The sequence below is a fragment of a genome, unplaced genomic scaffold (genome assembly GCF_019419815.1).
Source record: "Pyrus x bretschneideri cultivar Hongxiangsu unplaced genomic scaffold, Pyrus_bretschneideri_v1 Contig19, whole genome shotgun sequence".
NCBI lineage: Eukaryota > Viridiplantae > Streptophyta > Magnoliopsida > Rosales > Rosaceae > Pyrus > Pyrus x bretschneideri.
In genome coordinates, this window is record NW_025999490.1 from 4,108,634 (window position 1) to 4,135,321 (window position 26,688).

At 35.5% G+C, this 26,688-nt stretch overlaps 1 protein-coding gene, 2 long non-coding RNA genes, 1 other non-coding gene and 1 pseudogene across 28 annotated transcripts; 4 read left to right on the top strand and 1 right to left on the bottom strand.

Annotated features, from left to right (window-relative positions):
* Nucleotides 1–2,002: 2,002 nt before the first annotated feature.
* On the bottom strand, nt 2,003–4,153 carry LOC125468009 (GDSL esterase/lipase At1g28610-like). Its single transcript, XM_048582302.1, has 5 exons — nt 3,793–4,153; nt 3,451–3,681; nt 2,976–3,124; nt 2,631–2,907; nt 2,003–2,364 (listed from the first exon to the last, which is right to left on the bottom strand). Exons 1-5 carry the CDS (start codon nt 4,052–4,054, stop codon nt 2,132–2,134), a joined length of 1,152 nt encoding a protein of 383 aa, XP_048438259.1. The 5' UTR covers nt 4,055–4,153; the 3' UTR covers nt 2,003–2,131.
* Nucleotides 4,154–5,769: 1,616 nt separating this feature from the next.
* On the top strand, nt 5,770–7,530 carry LOC108866982 (annotated as a pseudogene).
* Nucleotides 7,531–8,951: 1,421 nt separating this feature from the next.
* Nucleotides 8,952–13,421, top strand: LOC103939766. 19 transcript variants are annotated; one of them, XR_007257608.1, is made up of 14 exons: nt 8,952–9,399; nt 9,791–9,890; nt 9,988–10,055; nt 10,556–10,620; nt 10,724–10,834; nt 10,950–11,122; nt 11,363–11,424; nt 11,496–11,555; nt 11,768–11,840; nt 11,943–11,967; nt 12,880–12,985; nt 13,070–13,130; nt 13,242–13,267; nt 13,350–13,405. It is a non-coding gene; the product is annotated as an uncharacterized LOC103939766 (long non-coding RNA). The 19 variants fall into 19 exon arrangements; XR_007257610.1 differs by having other exon boundaries at nt 8,953–9,399; nt 12,880–12,922; nt 13,212–13,267; nt 13,350–13,418; XR_007257611.1 differs by having other exon boundaries at nt 8,954–9,399; nt 12,921–12,922; nt 13,212–13,267; nt 13,350–13,417.
* Nucleotides 13,422–13,938: 517 nt separating this feature from the next.
* Nucleotides 13,939–23,451, top strand: LOC103930031. Of its 7 annotated transcripts, none has more exons than XR_007257620.1 (13): nt 13,939–13,991; nt 15,958–16,046; nt 16,569–16,631; nt 17,320–17,580; nt 17,684–18,331; nt 18,453–18,557; nt 18,789–18,829; nt 18,950–20,598; nt 21,174–21,261; nt 21,400–21,654; nt 21,878–21,947; nt 22,239–22,303; nt 22,995–23,451. It is a non-coding gene; the product is annotated as an uncharacterized LOC103930031 (long non-coding RNA). The 7 variants fall into 7 exon arrangements; XR_007257621.1 differs by having other exon boundaries at nt 18,128–18,331; nt 21,174–21,354; nt 21,440–21,654; XR_007257618.1 differs by having other exon boundaries at nt 18,128–18,331.
* A 2,218-nt stretch (nt 23,452–25,669) lies between these two features.
* Nucleotides 25,670–25,742, top strand: TRNAA-AGC. The gene has a single exon. It is a non-coding gene; the product is annotated as a tRNA-Ala (tRNA).
* The last annotated feature ends 946 nt before the right edge of the window (nt 25,743–26,688 follow it).

A 26,688-nucleotide genomic window follows, 5' to 3' on the forward strand; every position in this document is an offset into this window, starting at 1 on the left:
GCAAAGTAGCTGATCAAATACAAGCTATATGGGTTTGGTAAATTGGCCATGGATCAAGCCCTTGGGAATGTAGCGATAGCTGCTTCTGTGAAGTGAATACCATCCCAGTTTGGGTATGATCTCTACAGGCTGCCGATCCAATTGGGGGTTTGCAACAAAGTCCATGCGGCTAAACACCCAATTGGCAAGTTTCCAGGCACCACCAACTCCACTGCCCCTTCTTCTATCAATGCCTGACACAAGGCCCCACGATTAATTAGGAGACAAAGTTTTGTGTACAATGGCTTTTAATGACTAATATATAATATAAAAATATTAATATTAAACGCTTACACCTATGTAAGTAACTGTAAATTGTTAGATATTATTATCAAACTCTCATGTGTGTGTATGAATATAATTGTAAGTTATTGATGCATGAGGTAGTAAATTATATATATATATATATACACACACGATGATATTATTGAGCTAAGATGTTAGGGGCAATTTGGCGCATGCATGGATGAATGTGACCGCTCATTGATGTATTACTGATGTAACGTACACCGGTGGCCTTAGTTGTTGCTTCGACACCATACTGAAGCTTTGAGTTGTTATTATAATACATTTCTAGCTACGTGCTTATGATGCTTTTTTGCAGTTGGAGCTTTAAATATTATAGACGCCCTCAACTAGACATTTTTCTGAATTTCTAGTGGCGGTGCTGATTTGAGGAAAATTGCAATTAAAATAATACTGGTGATGGTCCTATGAGCTATGAGCAGGAGCACAAGTTCCCTCGTTACGCTACTATGTACGTACACAAAACCAAAATTGGCTTTTAATATCAAATGTGGTATGGTAGGATTATACTTTAAACTATATAGCATATATATAGGTGTATTATCTTCTATATTTTCATGTCAATTATTATAAATTTTGTTAAGAAAGTGAATTATAAAGAGCTTTAGTATTTTCCTTTTCTCAATTTTAGCCAATCTACACACTTAGGATGTTTATTTTATGATAAATTGACTTTTCGAAGAACTAGAGAAGGAAGCTAAGAGGTTGAAGGTCATTGTGTCTAAATTTCATAATTTTTCATGGAGTAAAACGTTCCAATTTTGCAAATCAATCCCGCGTAAGTTACATTCTTATGAGAATTGCACATATATGGGAGAGTGAAGATTTGAAGGGTTTCCCATTTTTTCCTAGCAACGTAAGCTGTGATTTCACCATAAAACTAATTAACAATAAGAAAAGTAGCCCAATTACCATGCAAGGTCCCTCATTTCTCCAATGTGATATTCATATTCTCAATAGGTGCCCTCATGTGTGGCTAATTTTCAAGCTTAGCATGTGGACAACACAAATTGAGTGACGTGAAACATGTGTGGCCGTTGGGCTTTACACAATGAAGCTCTGATACTATGACAAAGTTAAGGTTCTACCATAAAACCAATTGGTAATAGGGGAAGTAGCTCAATTACTTATATGCACATGCAAGGTTCTTCATTTCCCTTATGTGTTATTCATATTCTCAACAACATATGCTTCAAAACATAAGAGATAAGAGCTACAAGTTTCCTATTTTTCAAAATTGTCCAAAAGCTAAACCGACCCCAAATCATGCGTGCGAAGTGACTGATGTGTTTCTCTAGCCAAAAAGGATTCTTTCCTAATTTGTCATTTTAACTATTTAGGATTTTGTTTTGTTTTAGAAAAATTTCTACCACACCCTTAAAAAGTTTTTCTAATATAAATAGAATATCCTAAAGTCTCTCTAAAATATAACACTATACGATGTGTACACAAGCTATATTTCTTTTGCTTTTGTTTATCTGTGTATGCCAAATTGGGACATGGAGCCATGGAGGCTCTAATAATTCAGCAGGTCGATCATATTAATGAAATGGACCTTTTTATTTAATTTTTTTTTTCATTTTTTTTTTACATGATACAAGTAGCACATGTAGAGCGAGATTTGATGACATAGTTGCTGGTGCAAAGCCAAACACAATTAACTTCTTGAAGTATAAGCCCCTTAAAATTATTGATGCAACTTAATTAAGTAGACTAAGTGACATCAATAAATGGCACAAGATAATTTCTTGTGTGATATAAATGGGAAAATAAATCGGAGGCCAAGTCACAGTTGTGACACACAGGAAGTACTAATGTGGGGAATGCTATAATTTCCATATAATAAGGCCTTGGTTATCCACCGGTTTGCTGCTTCAGTACAGTGCAGACCGTCCCAGTTGATAGACTCTTCAGGGTTTGCACAAGCACTTGCCCCTGGAAGACCACATTGTGCTGATGAGTTGTAATTGTATGTCCCCCCTCCTCCACAGCATGCTTTGGTTGCTTCCCAAGTAAATCCTGCAGTGACGTGAATCCGATGATTTATGATAACTGAGAGGTTCAACATTTGAAACACTTCCAAACTTCATGTATCTTTAACAATAATCGTAAAAATTAATTAAAAACATTAAGGCCATTTGATGATTATTTCGTTTTTTTTTTTTTTATTAAAAAAAATTGAAAACTTGCGGCCATTACTTTTAGTTTTTAGTTTGTTTTTAAATTTTTTAACGAAAACTAAAAAATAAAATGATTAGTAAATGAGTGCTAGAGAGATGTTGTACCAAATTGTTTTGGAGACTGATAGAGTTGTAACGTAGCACTGTAAACATCTCCATAAATGATGTTAGCATGAGGATGAAGGCTTCGAATCTGACTTAGCTTTATCTGAAGCTGCTCATTGTGATACTCAGAAAACTTGTTTAACCAAGTAAGACAACCAGTTAAAGGATCGTATTCACTCTCATCTGAACCCTCATAGAATGTAAGATAAGCAGGGAGGCAACCAATTGGAAAGTTGCCTGGTACCAAAAGTGTTGATGCCCCATGCTCAATCAACTCCTGCAGAGCAATGCAACCATAAAAATTAGATCATAGAAGCCTACAATTTATATGATTTCAACTCTTACATTGATAGCTGAAGCCATTGCTTCTATCACTACTGGAACAAATGTTCGAACAATTTGAAAACTGTCTCCTGCAAACAACGCATGGGTGTAATCGTTGCCTCCAATCGGTCCCATAAGAACTAGAGAACTTGAGAGGAGATCCCTGCAGTCTGCAAATCAAAGATTAAAAAAAAGAGAGTAACTGATCAGTCACATCCAAGATGAAACGTTCACATTCAGGCCCCAAGTACAATTATTAATTGGAGTTGTTATTTATGTGGTAAATGGGGACAAGAAACAACTTGAAATTGTAAATTTGCATTTTAACACAATCATTGAAACTTACTTAGAAAGAAAAACTAGTTAAAATTTACTGCACCATAATTGTAGCAAAAAGTTTACTCTACAATTCTAAACGATAGAAATGTCGTTTAGTGTTAAAGTTAGAGAAATTAGACACATAATCTAAATGCTCATAAAAAGTTTGGTAATTGACCTGAAGTTGTATTGCATAAAGGTGATAACATTCCTTTGAACCAATCCAATTGAATTCTTAGAGAGAAGTTTGTAAATTCATTATAATGTCCCATTTGTTCAAGAAAGTCAGTGTCAAGTGCAGTGGCTCCTACTACTGCAAAATTCACACCCTCTTCAAAGTTGCGCACTGTTTCATTGACGTTCAGGATTTCAAAAGAAGGTCGCACAAGAGGAAGTCCCAGAGATTCAGCTGCAAAAGATGAAGCCAAAAAGAACCTGATTATTTGTTAAATGAAAAAAATATGATTAGTATGGCTTTTTAATGGTATGAGATATAGATAAGTGGATGTATTGCACATGCCAATGAAGTCTATGATTAAACGACCGTCGCAGCAGCGGCCGGTGGGGTGATGAAAGAAGTCCTCCCCATATGGAGGGAAGAAGAAGTGGAAAGGCTTGTCATGGTGGTCAAGGGCGTTGAGGTATGAGTTGCCTGTATCAGCAGTTGAATCCCCAAAGCCAATGATTGAAGTGTAGCAACCAAGCGCATGTGGGATGATCACAACTGTTCCGACGAGGAGGAGGACGTTCATGGTCAAACTTGCCCGAAAATACCAAGCCATGGATCTCTCTCTATCTCCTACTCTCACTTACACGCAGCTTCAGTTACGTATATATATTAATATACAAATTGTGTCTGTGTGTGAAAAAGTACACGTATTCCAAGTAGTCAAGCGCCATATGGTAACAATAAATTCATGTCTCAATTAAATGCATGCATGAAAAAGTACAGAAACCAAGTAGTCAAGCGCAGCTTGCAACTGTAAGTCTATGCGAGGAGATAGCTGCCTTCCAACTACAAGTCTATTAGAGGAATTCTATATACTGATACCCCTTTATTTGCTTATTAACCCGCACGTGCGTCAATTTCTACAGTTCGGAAACAACTGCCTGCTCTAAAAAAATGGCATCAAACAAAGGAATTTTACCATTGTCTAAGCTGGACATTTACCCTCATCTATGCAAACGGACAACAATTTGTTACCATCGGCTAAATGGCGACTTGAAGGTTACCATTGTTTTAGTCATCTGCTTGCCTAAATTTCAGCCATTCGTATAAGAGTTAACGTAAACCTTCCATCGCCCAAAATTGAGCAATATTCAATAAATTGTGCCAAAATAATGATATTTTGTGGAGAAAAAAGAATTACCTAATTAAAAACAAAGCAGTTATTAAGAAGGATTTGAAACTCCGTGGTGGTTTATGGCGGCGAAAGTCAGTGATCGGAAAAATCTCCGGTGCAAGAGTAGACACGACGCGGGGTAAACAAGTTTTCTCTTTTTTCTATTGAAATAAGCTTCAACTTTCCGCCTCCAATATGAGGATTGGGGAGAGACTCTCTCATGTTATCCTAGGACCCAATTATGTCAATTTTTTTTTCCAGTAAATTATATCTTTTACAGTTTTACTCATGGGTCAGTTTGAATCTCTGCAAATTCTTTCGCTGGACACGTTCTTTTACGAGTTTGCTGCCTTCTGTTGAATGTTGAACCAGAAAACTGAGTGACTTTGGAGAATTAGTGAACAATAAATCAAGCCCAAACATACAAAATGGAAAAATTAGTAAAACAATTCATATGAATGCATACCAAAGCCAAACCTTTCAACAAAACCATCCCAAAATCATCTCCTGAAAAACAAGAACCAAATGAAACACTTCGTCAATAAAGTTAAACCAAATCAAGCATCCAATTCAGACTTAATTTAGTTTATCTCTTTCCAAGAAACTAAACACACCCAGGAAAAAAATGGGTGTCTGAAACCCTAAATAAATAAAACTGCAACCAAATTAGAAAAAGAATTAAGAAAATTTCACTCTTTAAGCTATGCTCGTTTTTGACGGAGGAGCCAGAGAAGATGCTCACATTATCACACATTATCACAATAAAGCATTGAAGAGTCCAAGTGTGGCAACTGTAAATCATACAGCAAACTCCACACAGCCAAGTGAGTTCGCATCATGCTCCTGTGATGGGCCTATACTAGGCCTCTGCTGAAGAAAGTGATACCGTTTATTACTGTCTCTTTGTCCTCCATGCCTATGCTTGTGTTCAACAAACTCGAGTGTGTAGACGCATGAATGTTGGTAGATGATTCCATTATTTTGAAAAAATTGATGCTATTAATAAAACTTACCATTATCCATTCGGATTTTTTGTATTTTGGAATTGAATTGTCGTTGGACAAAAGCAAAAAAAAAAAAACTTAAGATTCCTTGTGTTTGGTTTTTATAGGCGCATGAGGAACACTCATGTATATCATGAAAAGTCATCGACAATGGTCAAAAAACAAAGTGCTCCAGTAAGAGAAGTGGTTATGTGAGGTCCCCAAATGTCACATTAATGTACAAGGGAGAAGGGACTGAGAGAACTAGAAATAGATCACTCGTCACAAATAGAAGTCGTGTTTGTTTAGCCAAAGGGCAAATATTGCATACTTTATTATGAGATTAAGGAAGCTTTAACAAAGTTCTAAATAAGAATTTCAAACGACTAGAAGAAATGTGGCCAAACGATGATGCCAAAAATCGGAAGAAATGATAACAAGATTACGAGATGGCTTATTTTTGGGATGGGACTGTTTAGTGGCCAACACCACAAGATAGTAGAGGCCTCCATATTGTTTACCCAAACCAATCGTCTTTTTTGTAACCAAGAGCATCTCCAAAGGATATGTCAAATATGATATGTCAAAATTTTATTTGATGGTTGATGTAGCAAAATTGAATACAAGTGCTAAATCTTCTTATTTTCCAATGAATGTGTCAAATATTTATTTTATTGGGCCTAGAGTTACATTAACTATTAAAAAATAATCAAAATTTGTTTTAATTTGTATTATATTGGTTGTTAATGGGACCCATTAAAAAAATAAATTAAATATATTTGACTTCTTCTTTGCTGTAAAAAAAAGGCAGTTAGAAAGTAAGGAGTCAAATGACTCACATGTCACATCATATCTGGCATATCTATTGGAAAACACTTGAATGTCTTTTAATCTTATTTGACATATTTGACATCTCCTTGAGATGGTCTAAGTCATCCAAAATACGTCAATATGGAAAAAAAACGTCGGTTTAGAGAAAGAACTTCTTCTCTAAAGTTGGTTTAGAGAAAGGCAACCCTTTTAAGTATAAAGTGACCAAGTTTGTGTTTGCGACGTCGCAGATTCAAGTCGCTGAGGCCATCCGTATTATGTCTTTGTCAAGGGAGTCTTGGTGCAAGGCATCAAACTGGATGGCGTATGTTGCTGTGGCGACAGATCGATGAAGGGAAGGCTGCATTGGGCGGGAGAGACATTGTGATTGCTTGGAGAGGCACTGTGCAGTCCTTGGAGTGGGACAATTTAATTTGGTTTCTGCGTCAAACATACTTGGCGAGGAAGGTGATACAAAGGTGCACCAAGGTTGGTACTCCATCTATACTTCAGATGATTCACATTCGCCCTTCAACAAAACCAATGCTAGACACCATGTAAGATCGCATTTGATTTGAATTACAGTCTGACAACATAATACGCATGCCAAATTAGGTAAGATAATATGACACATAGATGAGATAATTTTTATTTTTAGTGTTTTTTGGTTTTTATGCATCTAGGTCATTGAAGAAGTTAGGAGACTAGTAGAGCAATACAAGGATGAGGAAATTAGTATCACCATAACAGGGCACAGTTTGGGTGCAGCAATTGCCACGCTAAGTGCAATTGACATTGTTGCCAATGGACTTAACAGGCCGAAGGACCTGCCAAACAAAGCCTGCCCAGCTACAGCCATTTTGTTCGCAAGCCCTCGAGTTGGAAACTCAGACTTTGAGAAGGTCTTCTCCGGCTACAAAGATCTTCGAGCCTTACACGTTCATAATGCCTTAGATGTTGTCCCAAACTATCCAATTTTTTTTTGGGTACTCCGACGTGGGAGAAGAGTTGGCAATCGACAGACAAAAATCCAAGTACCTGAAGAGTCCTGGAGGAGTGGCGAGTTGGCATAACATGGAAGGGTACTTGCTAATAGTCATTAAAATTACTTACCTTGTTTGATGTTGCAAAGTGAGGGCTTAGGCTTCTTAAACCAACAAGCTGAGTGCTCAGGGAATCGTTTGTCCACAAACTAGATCCTATATTTCTATGGTAAAAGAATTCCGGGGAAAGTGCAGTGGCTCCAGCAACAGCAAAGTTTACTCCATGATCACAATTATAATGTTGGCCATTATTTAGGGCAAGATAGGGCGGCAAATATGGTACCCGAAATGCCTCAGCTACAACCAATATATCAATTGTCACATACTTTTACTATATTGCCATGCATAGTATGTATGGGTTACGTACCAGTAAAATCAACGATGAGTTGTCCATCAGAGCATTGGCTGGTTGCATGTTTGAAAAAGGTCTCTCCATAAGGGAGTTTTCCGATGGCTGGGAATGACGGAGCACCAAAGAGAAGGTAATTTTTGGTGTCACTAAGGGAGTCACCGAAGTTGAATATTGCCTTGTATGGTTGGCTAGATAAAACAGTACACAAGGCCATGCACAAATAAAAAGCTAGGACTAGGACGGTAAGCAACTTCATGTTGTTGTGTTCAAGGTGAAGATTGAGTTGAAGATGGAAATGAGAGGTAAACTAATAATACTTGGCAATTCGATGGCTTAATTTGTTCGCGTTTTATATAGTACACAAATAAGCTGGAATAATTAAATTAAAGATGGGACTAGAACAAATTAATTAATTAACTAAATTAGTACTGTAGTGGTCTTAGGGGGATCAACATCAGCAAATAAGGTTGACAGCTGAACTACCTTCCAACTAAACTTTGTTTTTTTAACGGTGAGGTCAAATGGTAAAATATATTACGTACACTAAATCAAGGAACCGACCAATGTAACAAAAGCTAGCAGACATGTTTTTGTGTAGTTGTTGAAATGTCATCATGTCATAGTGTTTCTCTCAAACACTCATGTTGCTAGCTAATGTGGGGAATATCCATGTAATTTACTGCTTATGTTAAATTATTGAGGGGTCGTTTGATAATATTTTTTGTTTTTACTGTTTTGAAATTGAAAACGAAAGTCTTGTTTAGTAACTACTTTCAGTAGTATTAAGTTTTCGAAAAAATGAACACTGAAAACTGCTTCATTGAGTTTTCAAAATTTATTATTGAGTTTTCACATTTTAGTTTTCAAGTTTTCATTTTTTTATTTAAAATAATTACCAAACAAAATTTCAATTTTTTAATAAATATTAAAAATTAAAAACAAAAATTATCAAACGGCTCTTTAATCATTGACAAAAAAAAGTATATGTTAATTGTCCTTAGTCGGTTCAATTACTTGGTCAACTCTGAAATGCTTCATAAAGTTATTTTATCTCCACCAACTCTATCAATTCTGTTAAGAAAGAGATTCTTGTTGGATTCTTTTTGTGAGGATCCTAAGTATCCTCTAATCACATCTGTTCATCGTATATCATGCGGTCAGAAATCATTGTAAATTTTTCTTTTTTAAATTGAATATAAACAGCTTTCGTCAGATATTGTTTATATTCAATTTTAAATAAAAAATTTATAATAATTTTTAACTTTGAGAATCCCATCATCCTCACAAAAAGATGCAGCGAGGATCCTCATGAAATTCTTCTTTTAACACTAGGAAATGGAAAAGTATACTCAGTTGGAAGGTGCCCTTGGGAGGCCATGCTGATGGAGATAGAGATGGGAGAGGGAGAGGGAGTGGGAGAGAGGGAGACAGAAACAGAGCGACAGAGAGAGAAGGAAAGGGAAGAGTGGGCATCTCAGCGCCATTGCTGCAGATCCTTGATCTTCTTCGATCCCATCTCCGTGTTCTTCTCAGCCTCTCACAGTCGCAGCATCACTCGCTCACTCACTCGCTCACTCACTCACTCACTCACTACAGGTACACCTCTTAAACCCCCTGTTGTATTTTTTGTCTGTGAACAGGGAGAGAGAATATAACCATGCCTGTGGTTGCTCTTCAAATTGGTGCATTATCAATGAATGGATCACGTCAGGTTGTGTTTTCAGTTTATCACCATAAATATTATCCATGGAATTTAAGCTTTGTTGTCAGATGTAAATTGATGTTTAATACCTGTAGTAAAAGAAATATTGCTTTTGGTCATGTTGGGTGACCTCCTCTCCTCGAGATAATTAGAAAACTCTTTTGAGCATGGCTCTTTTAATTTTTGTGTGTAAAGTTCCAATTTTCTTCTCATTTTCATGTGATGAATCATATTAATAGAGAATCATATGCAAGACAAATCCCAAACCTTTTTTCCATCGTCCAGATCGTGTCAAAGGCTGGGCATCCAGCTGCTTTGCTCCTCTCCATCTGATGTTGCCCCCTTGGCATTTCTATCACCACTGTGAAAGGGCTGGAGCTTTTTGGTGAGCAATCTGCTACTTTACATCCTTTGTCTTTCTATTTGGAGATTCTTATTTTGTTCCTACCATAATTAACACGGTTTCTTTGATTACAATTCAGATGTCAAACTTAGGGATGCTTCAAAGAAATTGGGGAAAGAGTTTGCGACCGGAGCCTCTGTTGTTAAGGTATGATGGATATTATATTGTTTTGTCTGTAAGCGATGATAAGAAATTTCCTCAACCAATCTTCACTGGAATTTTCTCCGTCATCCTATATATTGCAGCATTAATACATTTGATAAGAAATTTTCAGTTTCTGGTCACTTAAGATGGCAGGAAAATGGACACAACAAATTATCCATGGTCTTTATCTTGCTAGCTGAGAATTGGAAAGTGCCTGAAGTTATTAGTTATTAAACTCTTCCTTTTTGTTTGAAATGCGGGTGGTGTTGGACAAATGGGATAAAAGAAATGGTTGTTTCCCTGTGTTTTACTTTGTTGGTTGGCAAGAAGCATGTTCAGTTGATTCAATTTATTCTTTTACTTTCTATGACAAAGCAATCCTTTGCAGCCCTTTGGTATCTAGGTGTTTTTTTTTAATCTGGCATGCTATGTGCAATTACATACGTGTGAGAGACTTTTTAAATTAGACGCACTACGTGCTTCTTACGGATTTATAATGTCAGATTCTCATTCGGTTGCTGTTTTAAATTTGGGCTTTCATTTGGTTGAGCATCCTTCTCTCCAAAAGGTAACATTGTTTCTAATGCCTAATCAAATCTTGATTTCTTAGGTCAGTACAATTTATTTTGTTTTGTAAAGAGAAATTGTTTACAAGCGCAAACAACTGCCAGATTTTATTTTGAAGTCTGAATATGCGAATAGAACCATATAATTATGGGACCGAACCAGTGCACCGATCAAAGACGTTAAGGCTGCTCTCATTGATAGCAATTGGGACATTGGTCAGAACCCCTTTCTTCCCATTTTTGTTTATGCTAATTTGAATCGGTTATGTGTGTGTGTGTGTGTGTATATATTTTAATCCTTATCAAAGTTGGTTTCTTTAATGAAATGCAGAGGCTGCGCAGAAGGAATTGAGGAGGAGAGGGAAGGTTTTGGCGTCGAAAAAGTCATCTCGGATGGCTGCTGAGGGCTTGCTGGCTCTGGCTCAGAATGAGAACAAGGCTGCTATTATTGAAGTTAACTGTGACACTGACTTTGTTGCTCGAAATGATATCTTTCAATACTTGGTAAGTGTGACTGATATGATTCCTCCATATTTTTTTAGTTCTATTTGATTAGTTGTTATTATAAGTATATGGTTGCGTACTAAATTTCAGTCGTCCTTTTTTCCCCTTATTTCTTCTTCCTCTGCTTCGCTTTTGCTGCTTCTTCTTCTTCTTCTTCTTCCCCCTTTTGATTCCCCCTCACTTGCTTTATTTCTTCTGATATTTTCTCTCTTTCTTGCTCTCTTCAAAATCCCACAACAGTCTTTGAAGTTGGAGGCTTTTGCTCTGTTGGGTTTTTTTCCAGTAACTCGAAGGGCCGAAAGGTATTCCCTTTTCATATTCTTCTCTCCCAATTTCTTTAGGGTTAATTTCAATTTTTTTATGCTATTTGCAGTGGTGCTTTTTAGGGTTTAGCTATTTGATTTCACAGATTCATTACAGACACAGTAAATAGGTACATTTTAAATTCGTATTTCATAACTTGGTTGCTTGATTCTACTGCCACTGTTCATGGCTTCTCCTACGAGACAGCCGGGGTATGCAGAGATCACAATAGATGGGGTTTTTTTTTTTTTTAATTTTTTTTTTTAATATCTTTTACATAATGCTCTTAAATTTCAACATCTTATTTATAACAATGTTGCCAAAATGCATTCTGATTATCAGGTATATCACTATGGAAGAACTAGAGCAAGTCCTACACGAATACGGCTTGCATGGTGAATTTTAATATTTCCAGGTACACCCATAGCTATATCCTAAACAACTGTTATTATGTATCAGTTTGTTAGAGTCAACAAATGTTAAGGTCAATTTATATAATTTATTTTTGGTTTTCCAGGTACAACCGTATCTCACTCCCTCTGGTGCTCTCTCTCTCTCTCTCTCTCTAAAATCTCTGTTGGGTTTCTACCAATATGTCAATTTGTATAATTTATTTTTTGATGTGAGATTTGGTGCATTTGATTTGGGTTCTGGTTTGAGATGTTATTTGGATGATTTCTTTTTTGAGTTGGATTCATGATTTTTGCTTAGATCTTCTTCTTCTTCTTCTTCTTCTTATGGTCGCTGTAGCTTGCTGTGCATGTGATATTTTCTTCCATGTCCAATATTATCCAAATTCATTACTGCATTTCAAGAGCTTGCGACTTATAACTTCGCTCCCAACTCCCAAGTGAGTCTTAGATAGCAAATCACCCTAATCGGCACACTCTAATCGATTACAAGTTTTCGGATCCTAAACACTTTGAAAGGGTTTCCAGAAAAGACATCATTCCAAAGGCGAGTAGTGACACTGTCAATTTCCTCAACCAATCTTCACTGGAATTTTCTCTGTCATCCTATATATTGCAGCATTAACACATTTGATAAGAAATTTTCAGTTTCTGGTCACTTAAGATGGCAGGAAAATGAACACAATAAATTATCCATGGTCTTTATCATTCTTGCTGACAATTGGAAAGTGCCTGAAGTTCTTAGTTATTAAACTCTTCCTTTTTGTTTGAAATGCGGGTGGTGTTGGACAAATGGGATAAAAGAAATGGTTGTTTCCCTGTGTTTTACTTTGTTGGTTGGCAAGAAGCATGTTCAGTTGATTCAATTTATTCTTTTACTTTCTATGAAACAATCCTTTGCAGTCCTTTGGTATCAAGGTTTTTTTTTTTTTTTTTTGAACCAGCATTCGTACTATTTTATTGATTCACTACCCGATTAATAAAACTCATATTTTATTTTTATTGATTTTTGGCATCTGATTTTGGTTTTTGATGTTTTCTCAGTGATTGACTTCTTTGGTGTTCATTTTTTGATGTTTTCTCAGTGGTATGGTGACTGCCAGAATTACTGGGTTTTCAATTTTATTAGAATCGATTTTTAAGTCGCCGGGTCTGTATCCTTTTTGGTCAGTTTTGTTTTAATCTCATAATCTTTGTTTCCTACGTCGCTAAATTTTGAACTTAAAACATGCAGACTCTAAGGGACACCATCCATCAAGAGTATCGTAATGTTGTCGAGAGGCAAGTTTTTACAGGTTTGAACCCCTCACTTGCCACTCATCAGTGGTTGCTATTTCTGGAGCTTCTACTTGAATTTCCATGATCTGATTTTATAGTTTATTTCTCTTGCATTGTGTGAATGTCAGTGATGGGCACAAGAGCTGATGAAGAGGTAAAACTTATTGCACTGTTGAAATTACGGTATATCTATACCACTGTGAAAGCTCATTTTCTAATTATTTAACTTTGTACAGACAATTGAAAGATTAGTCGAGACAAGAGACACTGAACAAAATTTCCAGAAGCCAATCCAAGAACAAGGGGGAGGCCAGGTTTGTCAAATATCCTTTTTTATTCTCTGCCCCCAAATAAGCACTTTTTACTATTGAAATTGTGCATTCTCTCACAAACTTGACACATTTTTTGACATCTTGAACAATTAATTTTAAGCTCCTAACTCTTCTAGCTGGGTTGTACAAACACTTAATTTTCTGATTAAGATTGATCATTTCCAAAATTGTGTATCAAATTGTAGATAATGGACGCTCTGGCCGAAATTCAAGAGCCACATGATGCTGTTAGAGATCTTGAGAGGAAGTTGCTCGATTTACAACAGGTATCTTCTTAGTTTGTTCAATGATGTGTACTCTCTGATGGAAATGAAGTTGCTATATAATACAGATGTCTTCCATAGGCCTTACTTTTTAGAGTTAACTTTACAATTTGGTATTGCCGTAATGAATATAATAACATTTTAGATTACATTGATCTGTATTATTTTAAAGTATATTTAAAGATTAGTTTATAGGTGTATACACTTAATATTGGATATATGATATTTTTCAGGTTTAGTTTGATTCCAACTCCTTTTTTTAGTTTATTTGAATAAAAAATTGGTAAGTTCGAGTCCAATTTGATTATTTCTTGCTTTTCTGCTTCTTTTTTCCTGCTTTTCTGCAGCTTATCTGCTGCCTGTCTGCTCTCCCCCTTTTCTGCTGCTGTCCATTGCCTTAAACAAAAACAAAAAAAATACCCATTTGCCAAAGCCACCAAAGCCACAAGAAAAGACAAGTAGAATTTTGTTTTCTCTACCCACTTTTATTCATGATTGCTGTTGGCTTCCTTTTTTTAGAAAGGAAAAGTCCCGCTCTCCTTGGACAATACCATCGTTCTCAAAACATGGATCCGGAAAGACATCTATAGAATTTATTTTGAGTCTAAATTATTAAATTAGGAGACCTAAGAAGATATTTTGTGCTGATTGCTATTTGATAACTCTGTTTTTCTCTTTTGGCTACCACCTTGCTCTCCTCTTTTTCCTCTTGCTCTGCTGCTTTTTCAGTGTTACAACCTCTCTGCAAAAAACACACTATGTGTTATGCATGTTTTTGTTCATGCATCTATTCTTTGTTGTGGTGGTGACTCTGTGAATGGAATTCTCAGTTATCTATTCCTCTACAATGCATAATGCATCTGATTTTTCTTCATTGATAGATGATGCCACATGCTTCAGATTTTTATGCCATCACTCTGTTGGTTCTTTTGTGATTGTTATTGTTTAATTTAAAATGTGTATGCTGTGTGTCATGCACAGATTAGAGCTTAGATCCATGATTTACAATCAACATAATCCTCACATCAAACTTGGTTAAGTTCAATGTTGTTTTTTGAAACTTAATATGCTGTTATCAATAACGTTAAGTTTAAATCATCATTTTATCATAACATTATGTATTTAAATTTAACTAATTATGTGAAGTAATAAAATGACGTAACAAAACAATATTCATTGACACACGCCAAAAACAAGAATCTTCACTAACGTTATTTATAAACCAATAACATTATTAGAATAAAAATTAATGTTAAGATTATTAAAATCATTTTACAAAGCATACTAAGTATAACGTTACGATCATTTTACTGATCATATATCCTTAACGTTATTAGTAATAATTTTATTTAATGTTATTAGACACTCCTTAATTAGGGTTATGTTGAAATTCGGATTGTTACAAAGCATACCAAGTATAATGTTAAGGTTATTAGAATAAGTTATTATCATTTTACAAATTAACTAAGTATAACGTTATCGTATAGGTTAATCTTTGTCATTCAAGTGGTGTAGCTTTCTTCACTAACGAATGTAACCATTAAGACTTGGAATGTCTTTGGGGGGTAAGAAATAACATTGCTAATTTCGAATTTATGGGTTCGAATTTTTGTCGAGTATGTGATTCTTGCAAAAGAGTTGTAAATATCGTTGTAAATATGTGTAAATAGAGTTGTAAAACAGAGAGAGGAAATTAACTTTAAACAGATAAGGAAACTAAATTAGAGCAAAAACTTCCAGTCTTTATAAATGTGAGGTTTTTCAGTGTGTTTTGTAAAAAGGTTTTATTCTTTCTTACAAATATAGCTTTCTCAGTTATGCAATGCTTTGAATGGAAAAAAAAAAAAACCATTGTAATGTTGGTGTTTTGTGTATCTGTTTCACATCTGTGTTGCAAAGATTTGATTCAAATTGGTGGATTTGGGCATGAAGCTAAGAAACCATAACATTTCTTTCAGTTTTAAGAGCTGAAATGGACATGCTTGTGTTTCTCTTTGTGAGATATAAGGGATTGAGGGATTCTGAGAGTGGTGGCTAGCTAGGGAATAGAGAAGGAATAATTTTTTTGTTTTGGGATCTAGAGTTCACTGCAAAGTTGATTTCTCTTGATTTTTTGTTGTTTTAATATCTTTTGTTCGTGTATTTGAATGCATTTTTTTTTATTTCTGCCTATTTATCTAAACCCCTATTCAATTTGTTGGAATTCATCAGAGAGTATTGGGTCTAATCATTTCCTTTTAATTTTTCAGGTTGTTTTTTTATTACTATAGGGGAGTTGCAGGTGTCCATGTCAGATTCCTAAGGAAAAAGAACCATTTTTGTGGATATATTGAAACATGTAAGAAATTGTTCTCCACTAACATATTAGGAGAAATTAGAATTTTTCCAGTAAATTTGTTCTCTTTTGGTTAAATAGTTTAAGGCAATATGGACAGATTACTTCAAAATTCAAATTGAATGATGGTTTATTGGTGTGAATTATGTTACATGTTTAGTTTCTTTTAGTTTTACTATTCTGATAGATGTGTATGTATTAATATTCAATTTATCCCCATTCTCTTACGGTGTTTACTAAACTGTTGTGCACTATTGCTGTTCAACCTCTGATGGTTCCATTGTTGGGCAAAAAATTGAGATTAAATTTAATTACAAAATAAAAAACTAGATCACTGCAGACTCTGTTGTTGTTTGCATATTTAGTTGTTTTGTAACTTAGTTGATTTGGGTTGGTTTGTAAAGTTTTTTTTCGTCTTGGAGCCACTGGCTTGCAGGTTTTCGAGTGTTAAATTGTTTTCTCCTTGCTATAATATAAAGGTCTTCAGTTTTAATATTTAAACAGCAATGTGTGTTTATTTTTCAGTGCAGTGGTTAAAGAAGAGTACAAGAAAAGTTCTGTTTATTTCTTCAGAAAAGATTAAGAAAGGTGAGTTGGACATAGAAGATGGAATTTCAACTTTGAGTTTTAACTCTTCACTGTTTATTTTTTATTCAGTCTTTGGCAAGCCATCATACGTAATAACATAACTTAGCATTTACCAAACAATTAAACATGTAACATAACTTAACATTTACATTTTTCATTTACAGTTGGTAGCCACGAATCAACCCACTATCAACATTGGAGTGTGCCTTAAAATGAATGAAGTTCTGAAGTTTTTGTCTTATGAAACTTAGGTAATATATATCATTTCTTAAACATAATACATGCAAATACAAAAAATTGTAAGCTGTATCGATGAAACATTTTTTATGTAAAATTTTTGTAACATTTTAGGTTTAAGAAATATTGATGCCTAAAATCCTGTCATCAGTTTTTTCCATCAAAATTTTTCAATCGGTTCAGTTCTTTTCAAATATGTATAATTTCTTTGTGCAACGTCTCTTTTAGTTTCTTGGTCAAGCATTTTAAATCATTACCAACTATTTAGTAAAAGTAGTTTTATAGAAAATGCTTGAGCTTCTTGCAATAACTTTTGTTTGCAAACGTTTTCCAACTTATTTGTTATCAATATTACTTTAGTCTAAAGTAGGAGGGGAAATCGCACTATTCATATGAACAGTGTTTTGGACCACATTTCAGTTTATTTACAAGATTGCCACCGCCTCTTCAGTTTCAGATTGAAAATTTCCATTTATTTACGAAATTGCCACCCTTCAGCGCGCACGTGTCGACCATCGTAGAAAGGTTGGGGGATGGAAGCAAACCCAATTTTGTTCCAGAGATCTCTTCGACGACAAGCCCATTTTGCTCCAGAGCTCTTCAACGACAAAGTCGATTCGGCGCTTCACCATCGCACACCTCGCCTTCCCCTCGCCGTCGCACACCTCGCCTTACCTCGCCGCCGCACTCCTTACCAGAACTCGAATCAATGGTAACGTGCCAATTGTATATATTTTTTGTCGATTTTTATCATTATTCTGGAAATTAGGGTTTGATCTAAATTTGGTGTGGGAGGATTTGTGGATGAATTTCAGGGAGAGAGGCGTGGGATGGCAGGGAGGGGAAGGGAGAGGGAGGAATGAGGCTGCCAAAAAGGGGGTTAGGGTTGATTTTTTATCCTCAAATCAATTGTTGGTGTCGGTGATTGAACGAGCATTGGTTAGAGGGGAACTTTCATTTCCTTTGTTTCTGAACCGGAATGGGGTCGATGGGACCATGCTCTGTTGCACGCTCAGATGAGTGATTTGAGGGATTTGGGGGTAGGGAGAGTGATTTCAGGGATTGGTAATCCCATCCCGTGTTTTCCCCTCATCTCTGTCACACTCAACCTCTCTCTAATCCTTTCTCTTTCTCTCTCTTTTAGACTCTTCCTTTCTCCCAACTGTCCATCTCTCTCAACTTTAGTGCTAACCCTAATTTGTTATTTCATTCCTCAATTTTCTCCATCCGAGCAATGAAAAATCGAATTGGGTTTTCAGATTATTGAAGCTTCACGGACAGAGAATGGAGAGAGTTGATTGAGGGAGTTGGTGAGTATGGGCTTGCACAGAGGGAAGAACGCAGAAAGAGAGAGAGAGAGAGGGAGGGAACGACTGCACAGAGACAAGGAGAGAGACAGAGAGAGATCGCAGAAAGAGGAGGATGACAAAAATTGAGGAGGAACCCATGTCTGCAGAGAGTGAGTAAGTTTTGAACCAAAGCTTATTTTCTCTAATTTTTGGCTATGCGACAACAAATTTCTGAAGCAGAAGAATCAAGGAACCTTGCGTTTAGAGTTTAATCCTAATTTTTTTCTCTTTGCAGGACAAAAAACTACCAGGGAAGGAGAAAACTGCCAGGAATGTAAAACCCAGACAGGAGAAGGCAAGCAATGGTGGAGGAACCGAGGCTGTAGATCTTTGATAAAAGGTATAAATCATTTTCGTTTCTGGTAGTTTACCCTCGCCTAAAAATGTGAAATTTAATATGGTGTTGATGAGTGTGTTTGAAGGCGGAAGAGCTGATCCTGTAATTTGATTGCTTTGTCACACTCGAAATCATTTATCAATTTTATTAAGTAATGTTTATATCTGCACCATCTTCTAACTTTTTTTTCTAAATGTTTTAACCTTGATCTATTGTTTGATGATCGTTTTGTAGCACTGACAATATCATCGCTCTTTCCATTCCTTTATTTTTTGGTGAGTGCTCACTTATTAATATTGTTTTTGCTTTTAGTTTTTAAATTTTATGAAAAATGCAACCTTCAAACCCTGTTGAAGTCGATTTGGTATCTCAAGATTCCAAATTATTGTTTGCAGATTAGGGATTTGCATATTGCTAAAAGAGAGGAAGACATTGGCTATTGTGCTGGATATGTAGCTGAGTTGATGATTGTCGCTACTTACCTTTTGTATTCTTCACTGTTTTGTTCCTTAACAAGTTTCTTTCTTTGAAGGGGCTTCATAGATGCTTGGCAGAGTCCTGACATCAATTTTTTAGGGAATGATGGCTGATATTGACTCAGATGAAGCCCCTATTTATATATCCTGATCATTTTATGTTCTATCTTTTCTGACTTGGATGATATTGATCAAATGAATGAGTTAAAAACTGAAAGTTACATTTGTTCCATCAATATGTTGATCAAATGGATGAGTTAGAAGCTGAAAATTACATTTGTTTCTTGCTACTTTTTATACTGAACAGATTTTGTGTATGTATAGTGCTTTATTTTCAAGGTTTTTTCTCTCAACACCATGTGAATGTACAAATAGTTCTTTCCCAATTCAACCAATTTAAAAATTGGGATTTTAACTGATGTTCGTCCATGGTTCCTTACTTTCCAGATATTGAAACATGCATAAATTCACCTGGAAATTATTCATGTCAATGTCCCAAAGGATACAAACATGAAGGCATGGATGAAAAGAGTTGTATCAAAGATAACAAATGGTCAAAGGCCATTCTCCTCATTATTTCATTAGGGATGCACGTTTTTTTTCTCATGTTAATATATTGCATATACAAGCCTAAATTTATTTTATTGGAGCCACTTTTGGATCCAAAATTCTCATAAAGTATGTCATTGATGAAAGTTATATTCTGGTGTCTTTTAGTGATCTTCATGTTTTTCGTACAAAATAAGATTGTTAGCTTCTATGGTAAGCAGTATTAACTATTAGGGATTTGTTTTCATATTGCATGAAATTTCCACTTTTTTCATCTTTGAATAGTCTCAAGCACGGTAAATATAATAGCACTATAAAGTGAGGAAATCCACTTTCTTTGGTCAGGTTGGATTCTCTACTATGACTACCATTTTTATGTCTAAACAAATTTTTAATGGTATGTATGATATAAAAGGGTAGATTTAACTATTTTGGTTTCTTTGTTCTCACGCTTTGGTGCCTCGAGTTTTAATTTTTCATAGTTGTGTCTGAGTTGTTTTCCAGTTGCAATTCGGGTGCCATTGGCAACTTCTAGGGGACCAAAATTGTTTTCAGGTCAAAATACAGGAACCAAATTGTAACTAGACTAGGAGATTACATTACCAAAGTAGGAAAGTTCTGTCTTGATTCATAGTTTGGCAACATAATATGTATGTAGGATGATGTTTTGGAACCGCTTGGTAAGTGTTTAATACATCCTATAACATGACTGACTAACAAGCATGGTCGTTCAGATATACATGCAATTGAGATCATTGATTAAATCAGATTTCTTTTAAATGGAAGCAAATCTTGCCTATTAGGTGTTTGTGAAAATTCCCCAGAGAGTTAGAAACAAGGATATGATGCAAATCTGAATGTAGGCTGTTTTGGTATGTGTGTGTACGTATAGGGGTGTTATATTGATTTGACATGCTGCCTAATTTATCTATTTTTCGATTGTTCGATCAAAGAAGGAAGTTCAATTTATCAAGGATCAAGGTTTGGACTACTAGACAGCACGCCGATTTCGGTTTGAGGTACGGAAGTCTCGAGCTTGCAATCTTAAATTTCTGGTTCCCGAATAAGAAATATGCTCTATTTGATCCCGAATAAGAAATGACATAGGTTTGTGGCTTCCATTGTTATTAAGTTGTATCCTTTTCTACTTGGGTTCCAAGAAACCATTAGAATGAATTAATCAATTTTTTTATTCTAAGGAATTATTATTCATCATTGTTTTTTTTTTTTGAACAATTTCAATTAATATAACTATGACCATTTGTCTACTATTTTATTTATTCTGTTCTTTTTCCTTTTTGTAGACTCCCATTGCCATGTTGTTCTCTTGCTGCTAACTGATTTAGTTGGGGTATCTTAACAAGAGTGCTGTCTTTACGAAGTCTTTTTTGTTTTTTGTATTTTTTGTTTTTTTTTTTTGTGGTGTTACTTTTTACGGTGGGGATATTCCTTAATTTTTGCTTTAAAGTGAGGAAGATTTAACAACGCGTTTTTTTGTTTTTTTTGGTGGTGCTACTTTATGAATTTTTAGTTAGGAAGATTTAACAATGCCTTTTTTTGTTTGCTTTACTTTGTTATGTCTTGATAAATGCAGGTTCAACAACAGGTTGCTGAAATGATCACTTATATAGCCTCTACTGCAAAACAATTTCCTAAGAAATGTGTATTACTTTGTCTTCTGGGTGAGCGTTCTCTAATTTAGATTAGACATCGGGACTTGAAGCTTGGTTTGTTTTCTGTGTCTCCTTCAATGTATCTGTTCTGTGGATGAACAGGTAGATGTCAACTCTAGCATTTAATGGTGTTGTGCCCTTTGACAGGTATATGTGAATGGCTTACAGAGTTTTTCTGAATCTGTAGATCCAGTGGGCCCTCATGACACTGTTATATCCAAACCAAAGTTTGGCGAATTTGATATGTGTTGGATACAATGGCAGTCCTGCTTAAGCTATCCATGTTACTAGAAGAAGATCAGAAGATCATAAAAGGCAAAAAACAGAAAGAAATGTTAGCTGCTTCGTTTTTTGTCCTAAAAATGCAGAAAAATCCCCTCTTTTAAATTCATTCATAGGAAGGTATGGCTTTCCCCCTTCACTATACTCAACATAGTTATTGCTCCTGAAACTACCCAATTTTCTTTTCTTTTTTCTTTTCAAACTAAGACAAAGCTCACCGTGTCTGCTATCCCTTTCCTGTTTGACTCTGGTCTATCTTCCATTTTAGAAAATATTTGTGGTGACTGTAGATTTAATCTTTCATTTTGCTTTGTTAATTTGTTGTTGCCAATTTTGACCTCAGGCCTTTCTCAAAGAGCGAGACTATACCTACTGGTGAGCGTTATGCAGTGAATGTCATTAACCAGATTGGGGTGAGTACTATCATATATAACACTTTTTGCTTTGAGAAAGGTAACGGGTAAGGGAGGTATGGGTATGGGTTTTTAGGGCCGGTTTCTAGGGAGGTGGTCTGGTGTCAGTGCCTTCACTGGGTGGGGGTGTGTGATATGAGGGAGAGAGAAGAGGGTGTTGGTTCTGAAAAAACAAAGCGACATGTGGATTTCTGTCTTTCTATATCATGCTTATGTTGAAATGTTATACCTGCGAAAACCATTATGTTGAAATGTTGGATAGGTAAACGTTTTTTGTTGTTCTGTTTTTAGGACTTCCTTAATCGTTTAGAAGCGCAGCCAACGATGTGAGAGCAGAAGGGTAGCAAGCATGTGAGGTAATTTTTTGTGTTGAATTAAGTGGTTCTGAATTCAGTTGAACATTTGTGTGCAAGTTTGGTTTCTATATCTATCACAATTCATGCTTGCAGTGATATTATCGTAACATCAAATCCTAAAATGTATTGTGTCAAGAACCAATAAAAGGAATGTAATGTGTAAGTGAGTTTGATTAGTCAAATGCAAAATTTTTAATTTTTAGAATGAGAGTTGCAATTAAAATTAACGGAGTGCTGAGCAGAAGTTTAATTAATTCAGTTTTGATAAATGATTGAAGGTTGCTCTATGATTCTTTTGCTGTTTTGATAATTATAAGTTTAGATAACGAAAGGGATAGAACGAAAATGAAAGCTTAGAATCTGGTGAATAATATGTTGCCATGTGTGTGTGTTCTCTTCAGGAGGATCGGTTGATGTTTTTAATTGTATAATTTATTTTCATTGGTCTAAATGCACGTCCAATTGCTTGCCTTCCCATAGATGGGTTAAGTTGGACATCCAGAAGAATTTGTTTGCATAGGAACTTTTTTTCTTCTTTTTGCTGTGATCTGTTTTGTTAAAGGTGATGATAAAGATTTATCAACATTGTTTGTTCGGAGTTAGGTGGAAATTGGGAGGGAGTAAATTGTGATTCTAAACAGGACCATCGTGAGATATTCTTTTAAACTATGATTTATATTCTTTGCTATAGTGCGGAAGACTTAGCTGCTTGAACAAGAACGACTGCTGCAGGGCGTTCTACATGTTTTTGGCTTTCAACATTATTGCTTCAAGACTTAGCTGCTTGAACAAGAACGAAACACCATCTTAACTGCAAGGAAAAATATGTGTGGACTGGATGTTAATTCTGTTTCTTACTGAAACAGGCGTCCTGCATGTTTTTTGCTTTGCACGTTTGTGCTTGAAAACTTTGATGCTAGAATAAGAACGAAACAGTTTTTATGTTGCCTAACCTATAGGATATATATTTTGCCACATTGACTACAGGGGCAAGATTTGTGTGAACTGTATGTTACTTCTGTTATTAGGGAACCAAAACGTTCAGTTTCGTCCTGTTCATTGTTTAATGTCTTTTCATGTCAGCTCAGTTGAATGTATATAAAAACGAAGCTGCATATCGTACTAATCTCATTCACTCATTTATCCCTTTCTTCATTTATGATTGTGTTGAATTTATTCAGGTAAAATGTATCTTATTCATGTAGTTCAAGGTGATGCATTCAAGTCCCGCAGCAACGCGCGGGCAGATTTTCTAGTTGTTCCTATTTTCGAAAACTTTTTTTCAAGTCTGCTTGAATCAGGACTTATCGAATCAAGGCAGCTGCAAGGAAATTTGAGCTTTGGCATGTATAGATACGATTTTGCAACGAAGCTAGGTACCTGACTTATTGGATGTGAAGATTTGTATGATCGAATTTGTGATTAAAATACTTGGATTTTATTAAATTTTTCATGATTTTATAGAGTTTTTCGTTTAAATTTGTGGGTTTTAGTTTAAATTGTGGGTTTTGGAGATTGAATATGTAAAGGCTGCTTGAGAAACTAACAGTATACAAAATTTGAATGATTCTATTTGTTTCTATCTTTATTTTTCTGCATTTGTCTGCTATTGACTATTCTGATTTCCTCTGGCTAGCGGACTCTCTGAAAATGTGTTGTGGCTTTTTTAATTCAAAAACTAAAACTCATTTCGTTTGTCGACGATGATCCTCACAAAGAGGATGCAGCGAGGATCCTCATGAAATTCTTCTTTAACTCTAGGAAATGGAAAAGTATACTCAGTTGGAAGGTGCCCTTGGGTGCTGATGCACCATGAGGATGATGATCGATTCTAATTATATTTAAATTCTTGAGTGCTAGGGTGGGTTTGTATTTATAAGTTGATCAATTAATATTATATTTCTGATTGTTTTGTCTTAAACCGTGTAATACCAAAGAAAAGGAAAGTGGCTTGTAGGTTACGCATATAAGAAAATTTATTTGATATCTGTGCAGTCAGATTTTTGTGTTTGGTTCTCCTTTTCTTCGTAACATTCCTAAAGAAAGCAAGGAAACTAAAGTGAAACGTCTTTCCTGTCCTACCAACGACATCAAAGATACTGTCGTTTGTGAAAGCGTCGTGTCATTTATCTCTTCACCACCAAACCTTCCACCAAGGACTTGTCAAAGTAAAACATACTACTAGTTAGTTTTTGCACCACCAAAGCTTCCGCCGCCTCTGACTGTTAAACGTCAAACATACCATATGTGGTTAGCAAAGTAGCAAACCCAGAAACGGAAATTGCACCACAACGAGAAACATGTCCTTGTGGTTCAGTCTCTTGAAACTTTTAAATGTGAAAGGAATGGGTTTTACAGAGTACTGGCTGATCTAGTTGTAGGTAGATAGCTAGATTAATTTTATATCTAAAAACAGGCTATCGTCAAATTCTGTCTCTTGTGTTTACAATACTCGTCACGACAATGATGATTAATGTTTGCAACAAAGTGAGGGGTTAACCATTTATGTTAGTTATTTGATGACTCAAAAGCGAATACCATCCCAGTTTGCTTCTGTTAAGTGAATACCATTCCAGTATGTGCCTATGAATGCTTTTTTCTTGCAGGGAATGCTGATATTGTCACCTTTCTTGAAGCAAAATTTTGCCTTGTAAGGTTAAGGTTGAACGGTAGTTGCTGAAATTACAGTGCATAAGATCGACAGCATACATAAAAGGCTAGGATTTGATACATAAACAACATTATGTTAAACTGATTAGTGATGATCAAGGTGAAGATGAAGATGGGACGTCGGACGGCCAAATTAAGATGAACATACATGATTAAGACTTTTAATACAATTAACTAACGACGTGAAGTCTTTTTGTATATGTTTGAAGTCTTCGTTTAATCAAATATTAGAATATGGCCACACACAAATTGTGTGTAAAACTTTTCTATTTTTGCTTTTAGAATTGAAGGAGAGAGGGAGAGAGTGAGAGAAGTTTTTATTTTTATTACTATTATTATTTTTAATTAAAGATGTTAAAATTACGTGTAAGTGAGGCTTAAACAAAAAACAGCAAAATTTTGTTTTGTAAAATTATATTACTGTCCTTAACCTTTTTGTTGTGATAGAATACTAAATAGTTTTTTTACCTTCTTTTGATTGACAAAAAAGATTGGGAATTGTTATTAGTACTAAAAAAATCTCATTCTACACTCCAAATTTTCTATATTAGGAAAGAAAAATGCACTTGTAAGGAGTGTAGAATGAGATTTTTGAAGTGCAAATAACACTTCCCAAAAAATTCCATTAATATGTTTAAAAATTAAAGAACCATTGTTTATTTTGATATCAGTTAAATGGAAAGGTTGGAAGTCCACGGGGATGTAGCTCAGATGGTAGAGCGCTCGCTTAGCATGCGAGAGGTACGGGGATCGATACCCCGCATCTCCATTCTGTTTTTCTTTTTTCCTTTTTATTTCCTGTCCCACCAACGACATAAAAAATATTGTCGTTTGTGAAAGCGTCGTGTCGTTTATCTCTTCACCATCAAACCTTCCACCAAGGACTTGTCAAAGTAAAACAAACTACTAGTTAGTTTTTGCACCACTAAAGCTTCCGCCGCCTTTGACTTTTAAACGTCAAACATACCATATGTGGTTAGCAAAGTAGCAAACCCAGAAACGGAAATTGCACCACAACGAGAAACACGTCCTTGTGGTTCAGTCTCTGGAAACTTTTAAATGTGAAGGGAATGGGTTTGACAGAGTACTAATTGATCTAGTTGTAGGTAGATAACTAGATTAATTGTATACCTAAAAACAGGTTGTCGTTGAATTATGTCTCTTGTGTTTACAATACTCGTCACGACAATGATGATTAATGTTTGCAACAAAGTGAGTGGTTAACCATTTATGTTAGTTATTTGATGACTCAAAGGCGAAAACATGACATATTTAGTGTTTATACTTTCTTGATTTTGACGTTATATTTGGCCAATCTTCTTGTTGACATACCGATTAAATATTGACACTGTAACATCTCTAATTGTCTTACGGAGTAACTAACCATCATATAAGGTAGAGGGGTGTGGTAAAATGGCCATGGATGACTCTCTTTTAAATTTTGGAAGAAATCTCAAAGTTAAAATGTCTCGTTCTTTTTTTATCAAAACAATAATGATTATAGGATAAAAGCAATGTAGCTGATCAAATACAAGCTGTATGGGTTTGGTAAATTGGCCATGGATTAAGCCCTTGGCAATGTAGCGATAGCTGCTTCTGTGAAGTGAATACCATCCCAGTTTGCGTATGATCTCTACCGGCTGCCGATCCAATTGGGGGTTTGCAACAAAGTCAATGCGGCTAAACACCCAATTGGCAAGTTTCCAGGCACCACC